Source organism: Telmatherina bonti (genome assembly GCF_933228915.1).
Source record: "Telmatherina bonti genome assembly, chromosome: 5".
NCBI lineage: Eukaryota > Metazoa > Chordata > Actinopteri > Atheriniformes > Telmatherinidae > Telmatherina > Telmatherina bonti.
Window position 1 is genome coordinate 7,045,496 of NC_136623.1, and position 25,375 is coordinate 7,070,870.

General features: G+C 40.6%; 2 protein-coding genes across 2 annotated transcripts in view; one reads left to right on the forward strand and one right to left on the reverse strand.

Annotated features, from left to right (window-relative positions):
• The window catches only part of gabbr1a (gamma-aminobutyric acid (GABA) B receptor, 1a), a gene marked incomplete at its 3' end in the record, with an annotated part of 137,235 nt that extends 117,304 nt beyond the window's left edge, over positions 1 to 19,931 (forward strand). The window contains exons 16-21 of the mRNA XM_079240506.1: positions 1,418 to 1,525; positions 7,958 to 8,051; positions 12,270 to 12,397; positions 15,609 to 15,737; positions 16,229 to 16,372; positions 19,647 to 19,931. Of these exons, the coding sequence (XP_079096632.1) occupies positions 1,418 to 1,525; positions 7,958 to 8,051; positions 12,270 to 12,397; positions 15,609 to 15,737; positions 16,229 to 16,372; positions 19,647 to 19,931 (888 nt within the window). The remainder of the gene's footprint in view (positions 1 to 1,417; positions 1,526 to 7,957; positions 8,052 to 12,269; positions 12,398 to 15,608; positions 15,738 to 16,228; positions 16,373 to 19,646) is intronic.
• A 3,612-nt stretch (positions 19,932 to 23,543) lies between these two features.
• The window catches only part of LOC306755965 (tumor necrosis factor-like), a gene marked incomplete at both ends in the record, with an annotated part of 2,118 nt that continues 286 nt past the window's right edge, over positions 23,544 to 25,375 (reverse strand). The window contains 3 exons of the mRNA XM_079240555.1: positions 23,544 to 23,977; positions 25,186 to 25,245; positions 25,331 to 25,375. The exon at positions 25,331 to 25,375 is cut by the window's right edge and continues 10 nt beyond it. Coding sequence (XP_079096681.1) covers positions 23,544 to 23,977; positions 25,186 to 25,245; positions 25,331 to 25,375 — 539 coding nt within the window. The remainder of the gene's footprint in view (positions 23,978 to 25,185; positions 25,246 to 25,330) is intronic.

Genomic DNA, 25,375 nt, shown 5'->3' on the forward strand with positions numbered 1-25,375 from the left:
CTTTACCTTCGGGTTAGCTCTTTTACCTCTTAGCTGCAGGTAAGTAGAAGTTAACAGCACCACTTGGCGCCCTGCGATGGACAGGCGAGCTTACCAGGGTGTACCAGGGTGTTCACCGCGACCCTTCATCAGATTAAGCGATTAGAATAATGAATGAATGGTTGAGCACCACTTAGCTTTAGCCTACCTACCTCCGTTAGCCAGTTAGCTCTTATTAGCCCAGGGTTAGCTTGGTTAGCTCTTAGCTACAGGCAGCTTGGAGTTTGATTGGTGTCAATCATCCACAACCCGCCTCTCAGCTCCACATTTTTGCCCATTTTTGTATTTTCCTGGTGTGACGGCACACCAACGCCCACCACATGTTCAGTTTAGCTCTTCAGGAACCTCCACAGTAGCTCCTTCTATCTTTTTCCATTCGGTCTGTGGTCACGTCTGACATAAACACTGTACTCGTGCGCACGCAGCTGCAGCTATTTGCTTTCCACGTCATCAAATTTCCTCTGCAAACATGGCATCTGTACATATTTATGTGTTTGCCGCCTCTCGAAGATAGTGTATCCTGCAGCTAGTGAGATACTGCCAGTCTGCGATGTGTTGTGGGAATTTCTAAGAGCTAATCAGAAGAATAAGAGATTAAGCCATTTATGGAATATTTATGAATATGGATGAGTATTAAAGTTCTATGCAGAAATCCAACCTTTGGGGGGTTTATTATTGGAGCCAAAGCACATCGAATCAGGTTGACTTTCAGCTCCCTTCATGTCCGCAGAAGGGCAATTTGCCAGAGAGCTTGTGTGTGTGCACGTTTTAAAGAAACTTCCCCAAATGGAGGTCATGATGGCTGCTTTTCAGCTCATTCTTCATGCAGCTGAAGAGAAGCGGCGTCCATGACTGTGTAATGTGTTTCGTCCTTTATTTCGTCTCGTTTTTAGACACTTCATGCATGAATGTGTTGGAGTTGTTGTGAGGAAACCAGTAAATTAAAAGCAAAGAGAAGGAAGGAAATAAAGAGGGGGCTCGTTTTTTTTATCGCCTGTTTTCAGTAACATCTCTTATAGCTGCAGTTAAGAATAACAGAGTGGACACTTTGGACACCGTCCACACAAACGCAGTGTTGTCTGTGTGTGTTTAGATGATGATTTCAGGTGGCAGAACAAATATAGCCGCTGCAGATTTCTGTGTGTCGCCTGCAGATGCACACACACACAGTCCTTAAAAGTACACTTCCACACACACATAAGACACACATTCAGAAAGACAATTGGCGCCCGGTCATCCAGAAATCACAAGGACGCCTGTCGTGTTATTTGTCCGGGTGCTTTGTCTTTGTTTGCGGACCAGCTTGTGATGCCCTTGGATAGTGATGACTGTTGTGTGTTTGTGTGTTTGTGTGTCTCTGCTGACATTCACGCAGCAACCCTTGGAGCCATGGAAACTCTACGCAACAGTTGGAGTGCTGCTGGCAATCGACTTCCTGTCACTCATGATCTGGCAGATCGTGGATCCTCTGCACATCACGAGGGAGGTAGGGTACGAGGGACGCTGACCATTCGCACCCAGTGTGCAGCCGCCATCATCAGTGTCTTGGTTAAAGGATTGTTCTTTCATTAGGGTCCGAGCCATACGAAGTATGGCAGGAGCCTAGTGTTGATGTAATGTTTATTATTATTGTTCTCAGATCAACTCGCTCAATTTTGACCCCCTTAGCCCCCGTGAAAAGTTGCGAAACTTGACACACAACTCAAGCCCGGCGAAAATTTTGATAACCTATGGTCCGCATACAATGCAAAAATGCCTCGACAGCGCCCCCTAGAAACGCCAAAAATGGCCCCTAGAATGGAGTCAAAAAAGTTTACTTTGACGTAGGACGACGAAATTTGGTACACGTCTACTACCTGAAGGCGACCAAAAAACTCAATCGTAGACCTGTTGCTATGGCAAAAGGGTGGCCGCCATCCTGGCGTTTATGACCATTTTTTTGTCCATTTTTTTCCAATTTGGGCGCATCGTATTTGAACGAACTAGTCTGAGGCGATTGGGTCCAAATTTGGACAGAAGGTTGGCGACAAGATGGGGACCAGTTATTCAAATCTTTCCAATCGGAGAAAGAGTGTTACCGTGGCAACCCATGGAAAAAAGCCTTCTCGTCATTAAACACGGTTTACTCATATCTTTGCAGAAATACATCTGATCTGCACCAAAATTGAAAGCATTCATATTTGGCAGATCCCGAGGGTCCCGAACGTCTACTTTGACCTAGTGCTACAAAATCTGGCACACATGTGTAACATCCCAAGACGAGCAAAAAAGGCCATTGAGCACCTGTTACCATGGCAACATGGTGTTCGTCATCTTGACTTTTACGCCCATTTAGCACTGTATGTGTATTGTTTTACCATACCATGGACTTCAAACCCACCAGGAAGCTTTGTGACAAGTTAGGGTAGAGGGGTCAGCATGAGGCTCGGACTCGATGGATGCCGTTTGCAGCTTTAATTTTCATTCTTCTTCCTTACGAAGAGCCGGTTGAGAAAAACAGGCTGGATATCGTCTTCTTCACAGACGTCAATGAAATGACGTCTGTGAACAATGGAACAATGTAAACAATGAAAATCATGAACCAAACACTCAAAGTGCAGCATGAAAATTAAAAAATGTCTTTATTCTCATACGATGAAGCATTTATATCTGCTTACGTAGGTCCGCATACATGGCAACTGCCACCATTACTGCTATGGTGTTTCTGAATGGACAATTAACTTTGACTGTGAAGCTTTAAAGCGGCCGTAGTGACTTTGTTTTATTGGTTCTAAAGCAGCGTTTGGGATAGGTAACGCTTTAAAGGACACACACGTGGGTTGAATCAGATCTAGTTTTGGCACCAATGGCTCACTTAGGAGTTGTGTGGACCAGAAGTGGACTGCATGTCAGTTTCCAGCCTGATTTATAATAAGAATTAAACAACACAAAAACGCTTCTGGGGTTAATCGTGAAAACCTCATAAAAATAGAAACAATGGATCTAATAAAATCTGAAAATAAGACAATAAAGTGTGGCCTACTGAATATCAAATCCCTCCCAAATAAGTCTTTATTAGTCAATGACTTGATAGGTGATCACCACATTGATTTATTCTGTCTTACGGAAACCTGGTTACAGCAAGAGGATTATGTTAGTATTAATGAAGCTACGCCAGCTAACTATTTAAACTTTCACATTCCTAGAACTACAGGCAGAGGAGGAGGCGTTGCAGCTATTTTTCAGTCAGAATTATTATTTAGTCCTAGGCTCAAAACTAACTGTAAATCCTTTTAATTCCTGACGTTAAATTTATCTCATCCAAAATGGAATTCAGAGAAACAACTCCTTTTTTTAATTTTTTTTTATTTTTTATTGATATCAAAAAGCTTGCAGGCATACAAGACATCTTTGTACAAAAGAACATCCTATTGTGCAGAACATATAAAAAGAAATCAAAACAGACAAACATAAAAAAAAGAGCAAAGTGAAAGCCAATTCTTCATGGTGGTACAGGGTCAAGAGATAGACTCATTAAATTATCATAAAGCCACAGTGCCTTTTTAGTTTTACAGAGTTTTAAAGATTCTGCAAGACAGCCAACTTCTTTCAAAAAGACCACAAAAAATGGTTTAGCATTACCAAATTTACACTTATGTATAAAAAATTTTGCTAAAATGATCAGGTTATTGATAGTGAAATTTTTATCTTTGTTTTCTAAGCCAAAACTGAATATCAGTATAATTTAGAGAAGAGACAATTAAATCATTATGCCAAAGCAGTCCCAGAAAATTTTAGTAAAAGTACAATCAAAGAACAAATGTTCCAAGGTTTCAATATTGTTGTCACAAAAGACACACTTGTTGTCGCCAAAGTTAAATTTGGAGTTTAAGAACTCTTTACAAGGATAGATATTATTTATGGTTTTAAAATGTATTTCTTTTGCTTTGAAATTGATAGGGAACTTGATATAATCACATCTAACCTTTTTAATTTTTTGACTGGTAAAAGCTTCCACTAAATTCCGTCTCCTAAGAGGTAAGGGGAAGCATTCATGAGTTAGCGTGGTTCTGAGAAATTTGTTGTTACACTTTTTATCCACAAAAGGGCAGCCTTGAATAGTTAGATTATACAAGCGAGGGCAAAATTGTGTGTACAGAAGAGAACCTTTTATGGTGTGGACAAGGGCTTGTGGGATTGCATTAATGATATTGGAGAATTGTTGGGCTGAGCAAACAATTTGAAATTTACGGCTGAAATCAGCAAGGCTAAGAAAATTCCCCCTATCATCCATTAAGTGCAATACCGACCATACTCCTTGTTCATTCCAGAAACAACTCCTTTTAGCATTAGTGTATCGCCCACCCTGACCTTACTCCGAGTTTCCGACGGACTTCTCTGATCTCTTGTCTGAGTTAGTGCTGACTACTGATAAACTCATACTAGGTGATTTCAATATTCATGTTGACAATGAAAAAGATAGTTTAAACATTAATTTAGTTCTATTCTAAACTCAATTGGGTTTTCTCACAATGTTAATGGTGCCACTCATACTCTGTGTCGTGGCTTTTGTATTGCTATAAGACTTCTGGGCCACCGTAGTAATGACACTATAAATTAGCTCTTTGCACTTGTGACTGTAAATAAAGTTTCATACAGGTTAAAGAAACAGATTTAAGTATTTCAGTAGAATTTCCCGTCATGCTGCATTCAGGTGCATCTGCATCATTATTGGGATATTATTATTAGCTCCAAAATGAAGGACTGTCAGGCTAATTTTCAGCTTCTGCTGTAGCAGAAATGTGTATCCAGCATCTGTACTTTTTCCAGTTATCAACCATTCGCTGCTTTATGTGAAGCAGAAAACCTCAGCTTGAAAGTTTCCCACAACGAAATAAACATTCAGCAGCTGTAAACTGAGATAGTTGTGTATAGCAGAAAAGATGTTGCTGCGACTGTTCCGGTTGGCAGGAAACAGAAAACTGCTTGTAGATTAAAGAGGAGGTTTATTCTTCATCTCCTTTTTAATTCTTTGGTTTGTAGATGGAAGACATAAATGCACGCACAGCTCAGGAGACAAGTGAAAACTTTACTGAATCAAACACAGCCAGAAGCGTTCAAATCAACGCACAGCTGGGCAGAGTCCAAAAGGAACAGGCGGGAAACAAAGCCAGGGCTGTTAAGATGCAACAAAGAACAGCAAATATCTGGCAGGAGCATGACATATGCACTGGAGAGGGGGGGTCGTCGTGAGAAAAACCAAACAGGTGGAAATGAGAAGACAAGAGTCACGACGAGAATATCCAAAAGACTGAACTGCAGTTAAAAACGATCAGAAGCTATAAATACAGCAGAGTTGGCTCCATCATCGCCATGGCAACACAGGCTCAACACATGCAGATGTTGAGTTTCAGATCACAGTTGTGATGAAGAAATGGATTTTTTTCATCACAACTGCTGAAGTAATTGTTAGTAATTACCATGATGGGTTGTGTTTAGAGCAACTTGTGTGGAGCAGGGTTAGCCTTTTGTTGTCATGAAGCAGGTATATTCAATCGGGCTGTGACCATATGCTTTTTTCCCGATTAAATTCCAATTTTTTGGGTGCCGATTTGATTTAAATTATGATTCTCACTATTCTTTGATATTGCTGATTTTGTAGATTAAAAACAAAAAATATGTTCAAAACCTTTTTTTTCCTTGTCATTTTTCTTGATTTCAATCAAGAAAAAACAGCACAGTAGCCAGACCATCATTCTGCTGCTCTAATGCCCAAGAAGACAAGTAAAAAGATCAATAAAATCAATAAAAATTACAAATATTTTATAATGGATTATTTCTATTTATCTGAAAAAAAATCGATTTTAAAATTGTGAAGCAAAAAAAATCCAGATTTTCGATTTTTCGATTCGATATTAAATAAGCTCAGCATCTCTGTCGATATTAGTATGTAGCCTTGATGCCATTCATAGGACTGGAGCAGGATTTCCAGTCATGCTGAATTCAGGTTTACATCCATCATTAATTAATATTTATTATTAACTCAAAAACAAAGGACTGTCATGCTAATTTTTTGCTTCTCTTGGGACTTTTGGAGCATTCCATTTATAAAAATCCCAGGTTTTCTCTAGTTTTAGCAGTGTTTAGTTCCTCCAGCACCTCAGGGAAGTATCTGCTCCGAGCCTGGACTCTGTTCAGCAGCTGGATGCAGATGGTGGGTTTTCAGAGCTCTTTGCAAACAGCTGCCTCCAGAAGCTGCAACCAGCAGTAATAAATGAAAAGATCCAGCTAAGACACGCTGTAAACCCCTAAAAGCAGACGGTAACTGCAGCGTGTTTGTCGCTGTGAATCCCTCCTTTCATAAAATGAAATTGTGCAGAATCTATTGTTGCTGATAGGCTTTACAGCGCAGTGAGGACGTCTGCCTTCATCTGCATCTGTGTGTGTATGTGCTAAGTGAAACACTGAATACAAACCAAGGAGGAATGCTTTAATCAGGCTAACATTTGTCTTTCTACGTTCTGAGTGTTCCTGTAAACTGCATGTGGAGATAAACGTCCATGTTCCTCTCTCTGTGGACAGTTTACAGCTGAATTGTTTTTTGTTTTTGTTTTTTTTTATATTACTTCCACCAAGGAGGTTGTGTTTTCACCTGTTAGTCTGTCTGTTTGTGTTCAAGATAACTCAGAAAGTTATAGACGGATTTTTATTAAATATTCAGAAGTTGTTGGAAATGTTAAAAAGAAGAACTGATTCAATTTTGGCGGTGATCCGGATCACCGTTTGGATCCAGGAATTTTTTAAAGGATTCTTTCATTGTCCTTGGCAGAGGTTTGCACTCTCCAAGTTGTTTTTAGTTTAGTCTGTTCATATATATATATATATATATATATATATATATATATATATATATATATATATATATATATATATATATATATATATATATAAAAATAAATATATATATATAAATATGAATATAAAATTGACTGATAGCAGCAGAATGATGGTCTGGCTACTGTGCTGTTTTTTCCTGATTGAAATCGGAAAAAAGAGGAGAGAAGAAAAAAGTTTTATACATTTCTTTTGCCTTTAATCTACAAAAATTAGCAATATTGAAGAATTGTGAGAAATGCAATTTAAATCGAATTGGCGGCAATCAGAATCGAATTGAATCGGGACAAAAGCATATCGTCACAGCCCTAATGAAAATGTATACATATCTTTTTACTTCTGTATTCATTGTTCTATGTGGATTTTATTGTTCTTGATATTTTTAGGTTTAATATTTTTTACGTTTTCATGTTTTCCTCATGGCAATCCTCCACATCGGGAGCCATGCCACATCAGTTTGCAGGGTCGTTGCCATGGAGATCGTCCCAGTCATGGTGGTTGAAAAGGGCTTTATAAATTAAGTTTCTTATCTGTTTTGGCAGAAATAAATCAAACTAAGACACAATCAGAGAGTCTATATAGTAGAAAATATCTGAACCACAAGCCTCACATGTTTGTGATGTGTTTGTCCTTTGATTTTTGCAGATAAATACATATTTTTAAACATAAAGTCTTTGAAATGGTGAAAATGTGCATGCAGTGATGCTCATGCAGTTCAGTCATGCGCATGTTGGAGTTTTCTCTGCGTCTATTCAGCGCCTGAAAGAATAAAAAAAGTTTAACTACAGTCAAACCTTATATGGGATTTTTAAATCTCTGTATTTTATATTCATTGGAAAGCTGATATTTTTGATCCAGTCATTTATATGTGACTGGCGGGAGGGACCTCTGAACTGGAGGGGATCAACCCTGCAGTCAATGGGGTTTATGCTTACTCTGCATTTTTACCTCCATCTCCAATGTGCTGCTGTGTCATCGTTTCTTATTATCTCACTCTTTCTATTTTCTCTCTCCTTCTCCCCCCATCTCTATCTCCCCCCACTAGGAGTTCACTAAGGAGGCCCCTAAAGAAGATTTGGATGTCCTGATTCAGCCGGTGCTGGAGCACTGCAGCTCCGACAAGATGAACACGTGGCTCGGTATATTCGTCACACATGTGAACATATGCAAACACATATGAAGATACGCACACGCCGTTCGCTCTGCATTAAACAGGCTTCACATCACAGCCTTCCACCGCCGCCCTCAGCCTCCGCCGCCCCCTTACTTACGTTTGATTCCACCTTTTCTCTGCAGCTTTTCTTCCTCCTTTCTCTTTGCCCACGCAGCTTCTCTCCATCACTGTCTGTCTCTCTAAGCGTGGAGGCTCTTATGAAAGTATAATGGTGCTGAAATTCAAACAATGTGGGTCACAAACTGGGCCAGTGCCCCATAGCATTTTCCCTTCTCAAGAAGAAAAGATGACGCTTTAAATTCAGGATGTATGAAACTAAGTCAGTCACAGATCTTCTTTTCCTGTGATTTTTCTCTTTATTCTGAGTTTTTTCTTTTTTTTCAGCCTGCAGGCACATTTCAGCCTTTTATTCTCGTTATTGTACCCAAAAATTTACACCAGAAGATGTTTAGTCAGCAACGTCCCAGATGGTGACAAATCTGCATGTTTCTGTTTTATGAGTTTAAAAGCAGATTTGATGGTTTTCACAAACTACACGATTACCCACAACAATACACAGTTAGCCACAACACAATGAGCCACAAAATACAAAACTACACTATTAGCTGCAACACTATACAATTAGCCACAACAGTACACAGTTAGCCACAACAATACACAATTAGCCACAACAATACACAATTAGCCACAACAATACACAATGAGCCACAACAATACACAATTAGCCACAACAATACACAGTTAGCCACAACAATACACAGTTAGCCACAACAATACACAGTTAGCCACAACAATACACAATGAGCCACAAAATACACAACTATCTAAACAATACACAATTAGCCACAACAATACACAGTTAGCCACAACAATACACAATTAGCCACAACAATACACAATTAGCCACAACAATACACAGTTAGCCACAACAATACACAGTTAGCCACAACAATACACAATGAGCCACAAAATACACAACTATCTAAACAATACACAATTAGCCACAACAATACACAGTTAGCCACAACAATACACAATTAGCCACAACAATACACAATGAGCCACAACAATACACAATTAGCCACAACAATACACAATGAGCCACAAAATACACAACTATCTAAACAGTACACAATGAGCCACAAAATACACAACTATCTAAACAGTACACAATGAGCCACAAAATACACAACTATCTAAACAATACACAATTAGCCACAACAATACACAATGAGCCACAACAATACACAATTAGCCACAACAATACACAATTAGCCACAACAATACACAGTTAGCCACAACAATACACAGTTAGCCACAACAATACACAATGAGCCACAAAATACACAACTATCTAAACAATACACAATTAGCCACAACAATACACAGTTAGCCACAACAATACACAATTAGCCACAACAATACACAATTAGCCACAACAATACACAGTTAGCCACAACAATACACAATGAGCCACAAAATACACAACTATCTAAACAGTACACAATGAGCCACAAAATACACAACTATCTAAACAGTACACGATTAGCCGCAATAGTACACAGTCACAACAATACACAGTTAGCCACAACACTGCACGATTAGCCACAAAACAATGAGACGCAGCAACACACAACTATCTAAATAGTACACAATTAGTCACAACACTATACAGTTAGCAACAATGAGACACAATACACAACACACATTATAATACACACTACACAACACACATTATAATACACACTACACAACAATACACAACTATCTAAACTGAATACATTTAGCCACAACAATACACAGTTAGCCGTAATGTTACAACAGCCGCAACAGCATACAGTTAGCCACAACACTGCATGATTAGCGTCAACACAATGAGACACAGCAACACACAACTATCTAAACAGTACACAATAAGTCACAACACTATACAGTTAGCAACAAAACAATGACACACAATACACAACACACATTACAATACTCTACACATCAATACACAACTATCTAAACGGAATAAATTTAGCCACAACAGTACACAATCACACAGCTGGGCAAAGCACAATAAAGTTAGCAACAAGACTTTATAGTTAGCCACAGCATTGTATGAATAGCAACAACACAATTAACCACAAAACTACACTATTAGCTGCAACACTATACAGTTAGACACAACACTGCACAATTAGCCATAGCACAATGAGCCACAAAATACAAAACTACACAATTAGCCGCAACACTATACTGTTAGCTACAACACTCCATGATTAGCCACAGCACAATGAGCCACAAAAACACACAACTAGTTAAACAGTACACAATTATCCACAACAGTGCACAGTTAGCCACATAACAATGAGACATAATACACAACTGGCTAAACACTACACAATTAGCCACAACAAAATTATTTGCCACACTACTCAACCAGCCAAACATTCCACAATTAATCACAACATTACACAATTAGTTACAATGCTACATAGTTAGCTACAACATTACATAATTAGCCACATTACAACTCAGTTAATCACAACATTACACAGCTGGGCGCAGAACAACAAAGTTAGCCACAAGACTACACAGTTAACCACAGCACTGTACAGCTAGCAACAACGCAATTAGACACAAAACTACATAATCAGCTTCAACAAAATCAGCCACAACCTTGCACAATCATCCACAAAACTACAAAGTTAGCCTCAACACTACACAATTATCCAAACACTACACAATTAGTAACATCACAACATATTATGCTGTGGCTAATTATGTTGTGGCTAATTGTTTAGCGTTATGGCTTTTGTACACTTCTGGGCCACTAGAAATCAATTCTTTAAACATAAACAGATTGAAGTAAAATTCAGCTCGTTAATAAAAACATGATAAGATGATAAACCTGTTAATCTCAGAACAGTCTTATGAGCTTTCTCAACACTCCAGATTTCTGTTCCTGATGAGCATTCAGAGCTGAGATGCTCCTGCATGTTCACGCTGGGACTCAGCAAACTGACCAGTTGACCTTTACATAGAAAATTCATGGAGAGCCTGTTTTAAAATTCATTGAAGAGTAAAAACGAGCTCCATCTCTGACATTCTGCACTTATCGAGTCAGCTTATCGAGCTAAAGCTACTCTCAGAAGATCTCCCATTACCATTAACCCTTAATGCCCAAGAAATTATCGCCTTTTAACAGAAATAATCATTTACTTTCAACTGTTAATCAACGTTTTACATGCTAATGTTCACCCAATGTAAAACCGGACTAAAAGGTGGTGGGAAGACGCTCTACCCACCGACACCTGGTTAAAGAACTGTCACAATAGATGGATGGTCATTTCCTCCATCTTAAGATTGTTTGGTTTAATCAGCAGTTAAGCTCAAAGTTAGTGATTTATTGCACAAGGAATATTGTTTGTAACTGAATTATTACAAAGTTGTTGTTGGGAGTCAAGACTCAATCCAGATTTTTAATTAATTTCAGCTTTATTTGCATCGCGCCACTTCACAACAATGTTGTCTCAGGGCACTTTATGATTACATCAGTTCAGGCCAATTCATAAATAGCAGAGTTAATAGAAACCAACTGATTACATTGAATCATGACTTCGATCCAATCCCCCATCCCGGGCTGCACGAGGCGACAGTGGGAAGGAAAAAACTCCCTTTTAACAGGAAGAAAACCTCCAGCAGAACCCGGCTCAGGGAGGGCAGCCATCTGCCTAGACTGGTTGGGGTGGAGACGACAGGAAAGACAGATCAACATGTATTCAGGAAGACCTGCGGAAAAAGGAGAAGTCATCATCAATACATAAAAAACTACCAGTTGTTCGATTTACTGCAGGTTTTGTTAGTGTATCTCGTCATAATGAGAATTTTGTGTGGTATCGGCTCAGGAAGGATATCAGTGGTATCACACATCATTAGAGTCAGATTATTAGCTTGAAGTCCAACAATAACACATATATGTATAAATGCTTTAAACAGAAAATGATTGTTGAATATCCCCTATAGTATTTTTCCCTCTGCTGTTTAATCTCTAATAGTTTTTTGTAAAAACCTAAAACATTTTGCCTTGCAGAACTTCCATGTTCAATTAAACATCCTCACATTATCATGTCTGTCTCTGTTTGCACCACAATCAGCTCATTTCCCTCCTCTGTCTGTGTTTTCTCTCCTCCTTTAGGTGTCGTTTACGGCTATAAGGGTTTGCTGCTGCTGCTGGGCATTTTTCTGGCTTACGAGACCAAGTCTGTCTCCACAGAGAAGATCAATGACCACCGGGCCGTGGGGATGGCTATTTACAACGTAGCTGTGAGTCCAAAGAGAAGCTCCATCACTCCTAAACTCCCGTCTCTGGCTATCTGATTTCTCTGCTGCCTTGCTTCCTCTGCAGCCTGCAGCACGCTGAATAACAATAAAGACAGCAATAAGTTTGTTTTCATTACTCTTTTGCAGAAAATGGCTGTAGTATATCTGTGTGTGTGTGTGTGTGGGGGGGGGGGGGGGGGGGTTAATCTACACCAGCTCCTCCGTGATCACTCTCTAAAGGAAACCTTTCCAGCCCATTTACGAGCCAAACGGGTAACCAGACCAGTTTTCGTTAAACATACATGATTTCTCCTTTGCCTTATTTTCATACATGTCAGGATAACTGCCTGTAAACAACAGCTTCAAACACCTCCTGGTCTGGTTTAACGCTGCTCTAAAGATTGATGGGAACCATAGAGAGGCGCAGAAATGTGGATTTTCTTATGTTCTGCAGAATGCAAACCGCAAGATTAATTTCTGCTCCAACCATCACACTGCCGGCTCAAACTGAGACCGCTCTCCCTCCATAGTCACACGTTTATCTCAAAAGGCATTTGTTTGGAGAAAATCATTACAAACCAACTTTTTATTGTGCTTCAGTCTGGTGCTGCTGCAGCAATGCACTTCAGAGTTACTGCTCAGCATCGTTTATGTGAGGAAGGCTGCAGATTGGGAGCTTTCCAGCATGTGCGTCCATGAGATCGCCTCTCACTTGCATAGATTTATTTAAGAACAAAGTCGATTGGCTGCCGAAGGAGAGCGGTAGACGCAGCCGTCCGTCTTAAACGTTTTCCAGCTGCCGATACAGTGAATCATCTTAAATGGGGGCACCTAGGATGCACTTTACGCTGAAATAGAAGCCATTATGTTCACCAAAGCCACTTTAGACAAACATCCGCCGCCACCTCCTGACGATCCTGACACCAAGCTACTTTGGAATGGATGTTGAAAAAAGACATTTTTCCTCTCTCATGTGAAGGATTGTAGTCAGTCACTAAAAGAGAAAGTGTGTCTGCAACAAGCACCTGAGCCGATGCAGCTACTCCCCGCGCCCCAGTGTGGCAGCCATTTTACGAAGACAGAGCACCTGTGGTGACAAGCAGAGAAAGGGGCCGTGAAGAGACTGACATGTAGACACACCTGCAGTATGATGTATGGTGTGTGTGTATACAGACACTGAATCTCTGACGTCCAATTTAAACATAGACTGTATATAAAAGATGGGCGGAGCCTCCGTGACGTCACCAGTAGGTTTCTGAAGAGCTGAATTGAAGCTTGGTGGGCGGTTCCTACCATCACCATCATGGTGGGGGCATGCGCGTCGTCTCGCCTGGAAAATTCAAATATTTTCCCACCAGAGGTGGCGCTGCATTAATATTTAGTAAAAGAGAGGACAAGACCTGTGTGAAGATTTGGGTTTTTATTGTGTCTTATGAAAGTATCCTGCAGAAATCCACTGCAACAGTGGACGCAGTATGAACACCAGACGAGGCAGAGGACCCTTAGTGCCATCGCAGTGTATTTACCAACAATGCAATGCTACACCACATGCAGTCCCCTTTCTGTATTTGATCCGCTTGAAACGCACCAAGATCTGCATTTGTAGGTGGACCAAGTCTGTTTCTTTGGTCTGAATCAAAATTTGTTTAACGCGTTCCCATTTCCCCAAATAAAGTGGCCTTCTGAGTAAATGGACTCGGATTTGGATCAAAAAGGCCGATGTGAACGCATCCTTAGAGCTCCATAGCTCCAAATCCGTAAGTCACAGCTTTTTCCATGCTGAGGTTGCCAACTTGGTTTCCATGTTTCTTTGTTTTCATATATAATTTGTGTTTGTGCAGGGAAAACTGGGCATGAGACACGTTCGTTTGAGAGATTTTCAGATACATCTTTTGGGCCAGATGTCTAATTCTAGGCCTGAGACGGATTTTGGCTAGTTTTCAGATTTTTCCTAAAACGTAACCGGCCGTTGTGTAATAGGTATGAAAATGCCCTTTCAGACAGTAAAAGTTATGTCTTTCGCGACCTCCTTAAACTTTGAACGATGCTTCTGGCTGAAATTATGGCTGAGCTGTACGTCTCCAAAGTGGTCTGGATTTTGGATAATTTGGCTCATCTTTGGCTTATTTTGGCCAAAATCCCATTCATTCATATGTTAAAAAAAAAAATCTAATTTAAAATGAGAGTTTTGACAGGATAAGTCAAAGCACATATTTCTAAGTGAGATCCACGTTTTTTCTGGAGTCAAAGCTACCGACTGAGTTAGCCACCACAAAGAACAACTATAATAAGTGGAATAAATGTAAAGCGATAGTTAAACAACATTTTGACAAACTCCAGTTGTGATTTGCAGGCATTTCCATTCAGTGGCATTTAGCACATAAGCAGCAGTTCTTGAAAAATGTCACTACACCACAAGATTTTACAAGAATTGCGGCTGTGCCCGGTATCGTTTCAGGGTTTTCCACGGCTTTTCGAAGTCCTTCCCCCTCATTTCTCTTTCTAATTCTTCAAAAATTCTGCATTGAGCTGTTTGCCATTGAACATGAAGTTTAGATTTTTCTATTTAATGATTCGTAAACAGATTTCCGTCTGCTCCCCTGTCCATGCATACTGAACACAAAAATGCGAAAAAAAAGAACATGACACTTTTTTAATATACATCTATATCAACATGTCTGAAAAACCATCTCATTAGGGCGTAAAATGTTTTCATGATATTTGAAAAGTTTTTCCAAAATAAAGGCGTTTACCAGTGTTTATTGTGATATTTAGGTTTTACGAATTCTGGGACAGATGAAAACAGAACTTACGCTTTCAGCACTGGCAGGCATAACTAATAAAGAGATTTAAAATGAACCTGTCGCTCATGCTCATTTTATGTGAGCATTTTGTGCAGCTTGCGTGTTCGTTTCATCACGCGGCGCGAGGCCGTTTAATGCGGCGGTGTGCACGTAGTGGCGTCTGTTTGGGGACGTCCTTCCTCTTCGCTCCTCAGCAGCGAGCTTCAGGCTCTGATAAGACGACAACACGGAGACCGTCAGTCACTTCAGTCATGACTTTTTAATGCTTTTTTTTCACATGGGAGCTCCTCCCGGAATGATAAACAGATGCCTAATGCTTTTATAGATGCGATTTTCCTCTCATCCTCTTCCTCTTCCTCTCTCTTTGTTCCAACTCCTTTTTTTTCTTCTGCTTGTCTCTCCTGCTGCAGGTGTTGTGCCTGATCACGGCTCCGGTGACTATGATCCTGTCTTCACAGCAGGATGCCTCCTTTGCCTTTGCCTCTCTAGCGATCGTCTTCTCTGCCTACATCACTCTGGTGGTGCTTTTTGTTCCCAAGGTGATTGAACCCCCCCCACACACACACACACACACACTCACAAACACACATGCGCACATTGTCAATCACAGAGCAGAAACAGTAAAGGTCAGACATACAAGAGGAAAGTTTAGCTTGTGCATCTGATGCGCCAGTTAGCAGCTTTAGCGTTAGCATGCTAACTTGTTAAACCCGCGTCTACATTTGGAGCTGCTGTGAACTGTTAGAGTTGTGGTGATAAGAGAGACAAAGTGAGATTTGTCACACGTCTGCCAGCACTTTTTTCTGCAGAGAGAAGCTGCAGAAACTCAAGCCTCATTAGCTGGAAATCACAGAACCGTCATGGCGGTTTGCTCGCTAGCTTGTTTCTGGATGTCACCAGGGCGAGTGTTGGAAAAGAATCAGGTTTAATTTGGTGAAAAAGGCTGGAAAAGGTGTTTTCTGCAGATGCATTGTTCATTGTGGGCTCACATCAGTCCGGTTGGGTTCTTGTCTAACTTTCCATTCTGCAGATGCGGCGACTCATCACCCGCGGCGAGTGGCAGTCGGAGCAGCAGGACACCCTGAAGACCGGATCATCCACCAACAACAATGATGAGGAGAAGTCCAGGCAGCTGGAGCGAGAGAACAGGGAGCTGCAGAAGATCATCCAGGAGGTGAAGCATTTCAGCTGCTGGGTGACATTACTGTTATAACATTACAGTTAAGAGTAGATTGTAAAAGAAGTGCCGAGTAACTTTAACTGGTGCCATCTAAAGGTGACCTTAACATTTTATTTCCTCAAACAGTGATGCTGCTTGTCTAAAGCTGCTGGTTGAAGCAAATATTTTAATATGTCTGATGAGTGGAAAAGGTTTTAAAAGTTTGGATCCAGGTTTTAAATGACAATAAGGACAAAAATATTCTGAATGTCTCCAACAAAGCTAAATAAATGTCCTGGATCTATATAAGCTGGATCTGTTAGTTACTCTAAAATGAGGTCATGTCCTACCTGAGGTTAGACTTCCATGCAAATGAATCCTGATGGGTTTTTTGTTGTTGTTGTTTTTCTTTAAACACTCAGAGACATCAAGTCTGCTTTATTTTATTCTATTTTGTTTTTATTAGGTTGAATATTTTTGTTTGTAGTAATCTGAATTTTATTTTGTTTTCCCTTTTAGTTTAATTTTATTCAGTGTGATTTTATTTGGTTTTGTCATCTTAAAATATCCTTTTAACTTTAGTTTCTTTTTAAATTTTGATTATCTTTTCTGTTTTTGCTAGCACATTTTTTTCAAACTAATTATTTTATTTGTTTTATATTTAGTTTCTTTTTACCTTTTTGTTCATTTAAATTTTTATTTCTTTTCTTTTTGTTATCCAACTTTATTTTATTTCAGCATTGATTATTTTATCTCATATTATTTTGTTGGTTTTGAACTTGTTTTGTCTTTATCTATTATATATATATATATATATATATATATATATATATATATATATATATATATATATATATGTTCTGTTTTTACCTCATTTTTCAGTGCTATTTATTTATTTATTTATTTATCTATTTATTTTTATGTTTTTAATAATTACTTGATCAATTTTTTTAAATTATGGTTTATTTTATTTTATTTTGTTTAATTTCATAACTTAACTGATAATTTCTGCTTTAAAAGACACAAATTAATGAGTAATTTTTCCTTTTAGGAGTTTATGTAGTTTCTTTTTCATTCTGACTCAACTTTTAATTTGATTTCAGTTGTATATTTTACTTAGCTTTCTGATAATTGGGTAAACCAGATCAATCAATCAAACTTTATTTATGGAAACAAGATAAACCAGGTAAACCAGATGAACCAGGTAAACCAGATAAATCAGGTAGACTAGGTAAACCAGATAAACCAGGTAGACTAAGTAAAACTGGTAAACCAGATAAACCAGGTTGACTATGTAAACCAGTGAAACCAGGTAAAACTGGTAAACCAGATAAACCAGGTAGACCAGGTAAACCAGATAAACCAGGTAAAACAGTTAAACCAGGTAAAACTGGTAGACTAGATAAACCTGTTAAACCAGGTAAAACTGGTAAACCAGGTAAAACAGTGAAACCAGGTAAAACTGGTAGACTAGGTAAACCAGATAAACCAGGTAAAACAGTTAAACCAGGTAAAACTGGTAAACCAGGTGAACCATGTAGACTAGATAAACCAGGTAAAGTAGATAAACCAGATAAACCAGGTAGACTAGATAAATCAGGTAAACCAGATAAACCAGGTAGACTAGGTAAACCAGATAAACCAGGTAAAACAGTTAAACCAGGTATAAGTGTTTAACCAGATAAACCTGGTAGACTAGATTAACCAGATAAACCAGGTAGACTAGGTAAACCAGAGAAACCAGATAAAACAGGTAAACCAGATAAACCAGGTAGAGTAGATAAACCAGGTAAACCAGACTAACCAGGTTAAACAGGTAAACCAGATAAACCAAGTAAAACAGATAAACCAGGTAAAACTGGTAAACCAGATGAACCAGGTAGACTAGATAAACCAGGTAAACCAGATAAATCAGATAGACTAGGTAAACCAGATAAACCAAGTAGACTAGATAAATCAGGTAAACCAGATAAAGCTGGTAGACTAGGTAAACCAAGTAAACCAGATAAACCAGGTAGACTAGGTAAACCAGATAACCCAAGTAAAACTGGTAAACCAGGTAGACTAGATAAACCAGGTAGACAAGGTAAACCAGATAATACAGGTAGACTAGGTAAACCGGGTAAAACAGTTAGACCAGGTTAAACTGGTAAACCAGATAAACCAGGTACACCAGATAAACCAAGTAGACTAGGTAAACCAGATAAACCAGGTAAAACTGGTAGACTAGGTAAACCAGAGAAACCAGATAAACCAGGTAAAACAGATAAACCAGGTAAAACTGGTAAACCAGATGAACCAGGTAGAGTAGATAAACCAGGTAAACCAGACTAACCAGGTTAAACAGGTAAATCAGATAAACCAGGTAAAACAGGTAAAAGAGATAAACCAGGTAAAACTGGTAAACCAGATAAAACAGGTAGACTAGGTAAACCAGATAAACCAGGTAGACTAGATAAATCAGGTAAACCAGATAAACCAGGTAGACTAGGTAAACCAAGTAAACCAGATAAACCAGGTAGACTAGGGAAACCAGATAAACCAGGTAAAACAGTTAAACCAGGTATAAGTGGTTAACCAGATAAACCTGGTAGACTCGATTAACCAGATAAAACAGGTAAACCAGATAAACCAGGTAGAGTAGATAAACCAGGTAAACCAGACAAACCAGGTAAAACAGGTAAAACAGATAAACCAGGTAAAACTGGTAAATCAGATAAACCAGGTAGACTAGATAAACCAGGTGAACCAGATAAATCAGGTAGACTAGGTAAACCAGATAAACCAGGTAGACTAGATAAATCAGGTAAACCAGGTAACCAGGTAGACTAGGTAAACCAGTTAAACCAGGTAAAACTGGTAAACCAGGTAGACTAGATAAACCAGGTAAAATAGTTAAACCAGGTAAAACTGGTAAACCAGATGAACCAGGTAGACTAGGTAAACCAGACCCACCTGATAAAACAGTTAAACCAGGTAAAACTGGTAAACCAGACAAACCAGGTAAACCAGTAAAACCACGTAAACCAGATAAACCAGGTAGACCAGGTAAAACTGGTAAACCAGACAAACCAGGTAAACCAGTAAAACCACGTAAACCAGATAAACCAGGTAGACCAGGTAAAACAGGTAAACCAGATAAACCAGGACTAAATAAATCAGGTAAACCAGGTAAGCCAGATAACCAAATAGTGACATGCTAGTTTTTAAAGCTAAATAAATGCTAACGAAGGCTAACAGCTGATTTCTGTCCCATCTTCATCCCGCTCCTCTTCCTCTCTGTCTGCAGAAAGAAGAGAGGGTATCGGCGCTTCGCAACCAGCTGGCTGAGCGTCAGGCTCTACGTAACCGCCGCCGACCGTCCAACGGCCAGAACCAGAACCACAACGCCCCTCTGCCCTCGTCTCAGCCGGACCCAAAGTCCCTGCTCCCCCCACCCGGCTACCCGAACCCCACCACGGACAATCACTCCCTCCCGCCGTCCTTCTCCAACTCCTCCAACCTCTACCCGGCGGACAGCAAGATGAGCCGCAACCACTGCCACAACAGCCAGATCCCCCTGCTGTACAAGTAGGCTGGAGGCGGGGGGGCGTGGCGGGGGGCAGGCAGTCTCACGGTGCACCACACGGGGGGACACAAAAACACAACGAGACACTGTGACTTTCACTTGTTTTTGGGCGTAGAGCACAGTGGGGTGGGGGCACCGTTCACACACCGTCCTCACGGCCTTCATCTGACTGTGTTCGACCCCGAAGCGACGGCGAGCCAGCGGCGCCACAAGCACACGCCCGACCACCAGAGGTCTTCTTACACATGTGGAGGGAAACATGCGTGTTCGTGTCTTTGCTATACCGTCTCCACGTTTGGTCTCTGTTGACGAGACGTCGGCATTGTGGTTTATATCGTTGTGTAGGATTCGACCTGTTTTGTCATGACGTTGTTGTTCTTTCATTTGTTTACATTTCAGGAGAGAACTCCATCTTCAAGCAATGTACAGCTTTTTGTGTTTTTCCAACGCTCCCTCCCTGAAGAGCAGCTGGTTTCACTCAGAAGTGATGGTTTGCATTATTAAATAGCCATAAATAAACGTCTGAGAGGGGGGTGGGGGGGGGCAGCATGTGTGGACGTCTGGGTTCAACCACTGAACTACGTTTTAATGTGATCATGTGACTCGTATCAAAGCAGAAAATGCTGAATGCTTGCAGATTTTTGAGGACAGTTTTGATAGTTTTGCAAGTTCAAATGGTTCATTGTTGTTGTTTTTTGAATAATTATAATTTTCAGGTATTTTTATTGTGTTTTTTTTTTAGTTCTCTTAGGAAAGACGAGCCCACTCCTGAGCAATAACTTCCCCCATTGTCTGAGAACTGAAAAAGGAAAAACATGAAATTAAAAAAGAACTTATGTCCCAGTTCATCATAAAAACCCCAAATGAGTAAATGTTGGGATGAAAAGATGATAAAGCACAAAGATTTATTTACTTTAACTTCACTGCAGATTGTTTGAACCTCATGTAACCCGATCCGACCCCCGTACCACTGCATAACCCTGACAAACCCCCAATCCTACCCCCATACCTCCACAGAACCCTGACTGACCCCCAATCCAACCCCCGTACCACCACATAACCCTGATCTGACCCCCGAACCATCACAAAATCCTGATCCACAGGGTTCCAGACAGAAGTCTGGATCTTCTGCTCCATCTCTTCCAACAGAGATCTGGATCCTGATTGGTCTAACCACAGTCCAGGTTTCTGTTCCAGATGCCTCCAAGTCCAGAAAAGCAGATTCTGGAACTCTGGACCAGGTTTACAGTCTCTGTAAGGTTTCCACGGTAACAGCTGCTCATGTGGTTAATCAGCTGGTGATGATGATGATGGTGGTTCTGGATGCAGGTCCGTCTGAGGGATCAGATCAGATGGTTTAACGATCCTGACTGGAGGAAGAATATGGAAATCTTCTATCATTGATAACTCTGATTTTCTCAGTCTCCCAGATTTAGAATTTAAAAGTTCATCCGGACCAAATCGTGTGAAATATTTGCGGTTCACACGTCTTATTCTGTATTTATGAACATTTTTTCATCCCAACCTTTTTCTGATTTTGGGTTCTAAAAGTAAAACCGAGTTTACATTCGCACACTGATGACAGCAGGCTGGTCCTCCAGCGTGGGGAGTCTTGTAGAGCACAATGCTTGTCAGAGCAGCATCTCCTCCGCTGCAGCTGATGAATGCATCCTGTAGGAGAAGATGCACAGGGAGACGGTCAACACTGCACAAAGCCGTCTCACCAGCACGGTGCTGCGGGGGGAGTCTGCCGCCGTAATAACAACCTGCAGCTGAATCATTCGTCTCTGCGGTCTGACGGAGGACAGGGGCTTCGACGTCGCCTGTTTTTGCAGAACATTTGGAGCAATGACAGTTTTTGCAGAATATTTTATACATGGGAATCTGTAACACAATGTTCTAGTGAACCTTTTTTGTTTTAAAAAGATGTTTTTTTTTTAAATGTTTTCCCACAGACAATCGGGGATTAAGCTCCTTTTTTCTTTTCTTTTTGCCTTTAAACAAGGAAAAAAACGATGGAAAGTATCTTTTTCAGCAGTTAATCTGGATGTTCTATTTCATTCATGAGCCATTTCCAGATGTTACCAAGCAATGATGCTCAGTCAGCAGGTGAAATATGAGTTTGTCCGATATTTTCATTGTCGATATCTGTAGAGAGAAATCTATCCGAGCGTGCACTTTAAGCTAAACAAACGACGGCGTTTCCACTTTGTGTTGCAGTCATTCCAGTAGCTCAGGGTTTGGAAAAGTGGACAGTCAACAGAGATGAATGAAATAGTTCATATTTATTAACTGTGCAGCGCCTGGATCAGAAAGTGTAACATATGAATGCAGAAATAATTCAAGAAATGTTCTATTATCTTGCACATATATGCTAATATACATGGATTTGGGGGATATTTGTATTCACTATATCTAAAAATAGTAAATGTTAATATATTTCAGAGTATGTGTATGCAGATATATGGTAACATGAATAAAATTATCTGTTTTTTTTTCACTCCATAAGGCGTGTTTTTGAGGTTTCTGAGTGTGTTTACACCATCCACTAGATGTCAGCAGTTATTTGTTGTTTTTCAGGCTCGCCGTGACCTTTTTGGAGCAATTAACTCCGTAAGGTTTAGTCGGTGAGGCGTGATATTCCTCTCTGGAGTCAAAGAGCAAATAAACTCCTGGAAGAAAACCTTATTAAAACAACGTTTTTGAGCTTTTTTTTTAAAGAAGGAAGGCTCAGTGGGAAGCTTGACAATAAGATGACGTATGTGGGGGAAATGAAGCTGAAGCAGACAGATTGCTCCCGAGTGTGTTTGTTATTTGTTTTAAGTGTGTTTTTAGATGATGACGGAGTGACACGGACCAGCTGTGGTGCAGTCCCATGATCCCACAGTGCTCCCCCTGACACGTCTCTTTCCAGCTGACTGAAGACGAGGTATGTGGTAATGCTGGAGGAGGAGAAGGCGGCTCCGTGGCTGTGTGTGGTGGCGTTGTCGGCGGGAAAAACCCACTCTGGGCTGAGGCTTCTGTGGGCCTCCACCTGACACAGCACTTGGCAAGACAGAAAGAAGAAAAGAAAAAAGAAAAGTAGGAAATTCCCCTCCGCTTGTGTGATCTGACAGAGGAAGTATTTGCTGGCTGGGGAGGAATTTCATCACCGCTCTCGCCCAGTGTGTGTGTGTGTGTGTGTTGGCAGTAAAACTCAGCTTGGTTTTACACATTTGGTTCGTTTTGCTTTGAAATGATTTGCAGAAGGTGTATAAATGTAATCTGTAGCAGCTAAAACATTTATTTAAATACAAATAAATACAAATAAATACATCCAGGTTATGACGGGGTGAACAGGAGCTGTCCAGTCGGGCCGGACCTCCGTCTGCAGCTCCACAGGAGGTCCAGCACACACAGGTTCAGGTCAGCATAAATAATAATAAAAAAGAAAAAGTGCCTAAAGTAGAAAAATAATGCAAACTGTTACAGTTTAAAGGCGTTTACAGACGAGCGGAGCCTGTCCGGCTACGAGGTCCATCTCCATGGAGATTTTCTGTGTTTCTACTTCACCGTTAGGATGAATAAAAGTTCTGCAAGCCGAACCCACATGGTCCGGTTCAGATGCCGTCCTCGTCTTCAAAGTGCGAACGCACCGAAGAAATTCTTGCCCTCGTCGGTGTCCAGCTCTGACAGCTGGTTGGTCTCCGTCCACAGCTTGTCCCCCTGGTTGAGCTGGAAGACGGCGCCCAGGTAGATGGTGTTGTACCAGCCATGGCCGGACCCGAGGCCGTTCTGGCACGCCGACCTCACCGCGCTCATCAGGGGAACCTGGCTTCCCATGGGGTTGGAGAAGCGCCAGATCCGGTGGCTGAGAGGCGTGAAGCGCCGCTCCAGCCCGTCCTCATCGTCGCTGCAGGACACCCTGAACGACACCTGGCTGTAGATGAAGTACAGGCCGGTGCGGGGGATGATGATCTGGTTCTGCAGCAGGAGGAAGCCGCCCTGAGCGAAGCCCTGGCCCTGATGGTGAGTCCACTCCAGCTTGGGGTTGTCGCCTTCATCGCAGTTGCCTGGAAAGAGACGACAGCCATGACTGATGTGTTCCTACGACGTGTCCTGCTAAAGGAACCTACAGCTGCCGTCCCACAAAGCTGGCGCCATGACAACCATCGCTGAGGAGCGATAAAATCCTGCAAAATGAAGAACAAGTCCAGCCGCTCGACCTCTGCAGGCCGAGACATGAGAGAGATGATAACAATGACTAGGGCAATACTGACGATACGCTTTTGTCCCAATTCGATTCCGATATTTTGGGTGACGATTCGATTTAAATTGCGATTCTTACAATTATTTGATATTGCTGATTTTTGAAGGTTAAAAACAAAATAAATGTATAAAACTTTTTTTTTGCTCGTTATTTTTCTTAATTTTAGTCAGAAAAAAACAACCCAGTATCCAGACCATCATTCTGCTGCTATAATGCCCAAGATGACAAGTTAAAAGATAAATAAATCAATAAAAATGACAAAAAATTTCTAATGGATTATATTTATTTGAAAAAAAAAGATTTTTTTGTTAAAAAAAATCGATTTTAAAATTGTGAAGCAAACAAAAAAAATCCAGATTTTTCCGTTTTCGTTTGGATTTTCCCGCCGCTAACAATGACAGAGACTGTGCGTTAAATCTTGATAACTTCTGTCTCCTTTTGCAAAGCTGGAAACAGACGACTTAGACGCATTTCTACAATAAATCCTGTTAAAACTAGAAGACTAGAACTGCAGTGTTTGTATCTCTTGTGGTTCGACTCGAGCAAGAAGCCTGAAAGAGATGAAAACGATGATTATGACATATTTCTACCGTTACATCTCATGAAATTAACCACAGCTTCAGCCCTTCTCTCGCCTTTGGCCAGGAGAGGCTTTTGACATTTTTCTACAATTTAGTCACGTAAATGAACCACAACTCCATATTTTCTACTTATTATGGCTCAGAAAGAAGAGATAAAATGATGATTAAGACACATTTGTATCATAAAATCCTGCTAAACTCACTAAACCGTCGTCTTTCTCTACGTTTTGTTCAGGTTAGACGTAAACAGCTGGAGAGAGACTGAAGCAGTGATTGGGAGACACTTTAAAATGAATCATTGCTACATTAACAGAACCGACAGCTCTCTATGTCTGCTGGTTATTTACCAGGTAAAGCTGACAAAAGCCTCGGCTTCCTGACGGAGGAGGAAGCAGACCTCAGACCGGCGGGTCTGAAAGCAGAAACTCACCTTCTAGATGGATGACTGCTTTGGACTTGCTGATGACTTGTCCCAGCGTGTGGGGGGGATCTGAGGAGATTAAGACAAACGTGAGCTCAACTCATCTACAGCTGCTGCCAAACCCACTTCCATGTCCGCGCCGGCGTTTAATCACCTGTTTTCTCAGCCGAGTCCGTCATCATGGAGGCTTCTGGCTGCC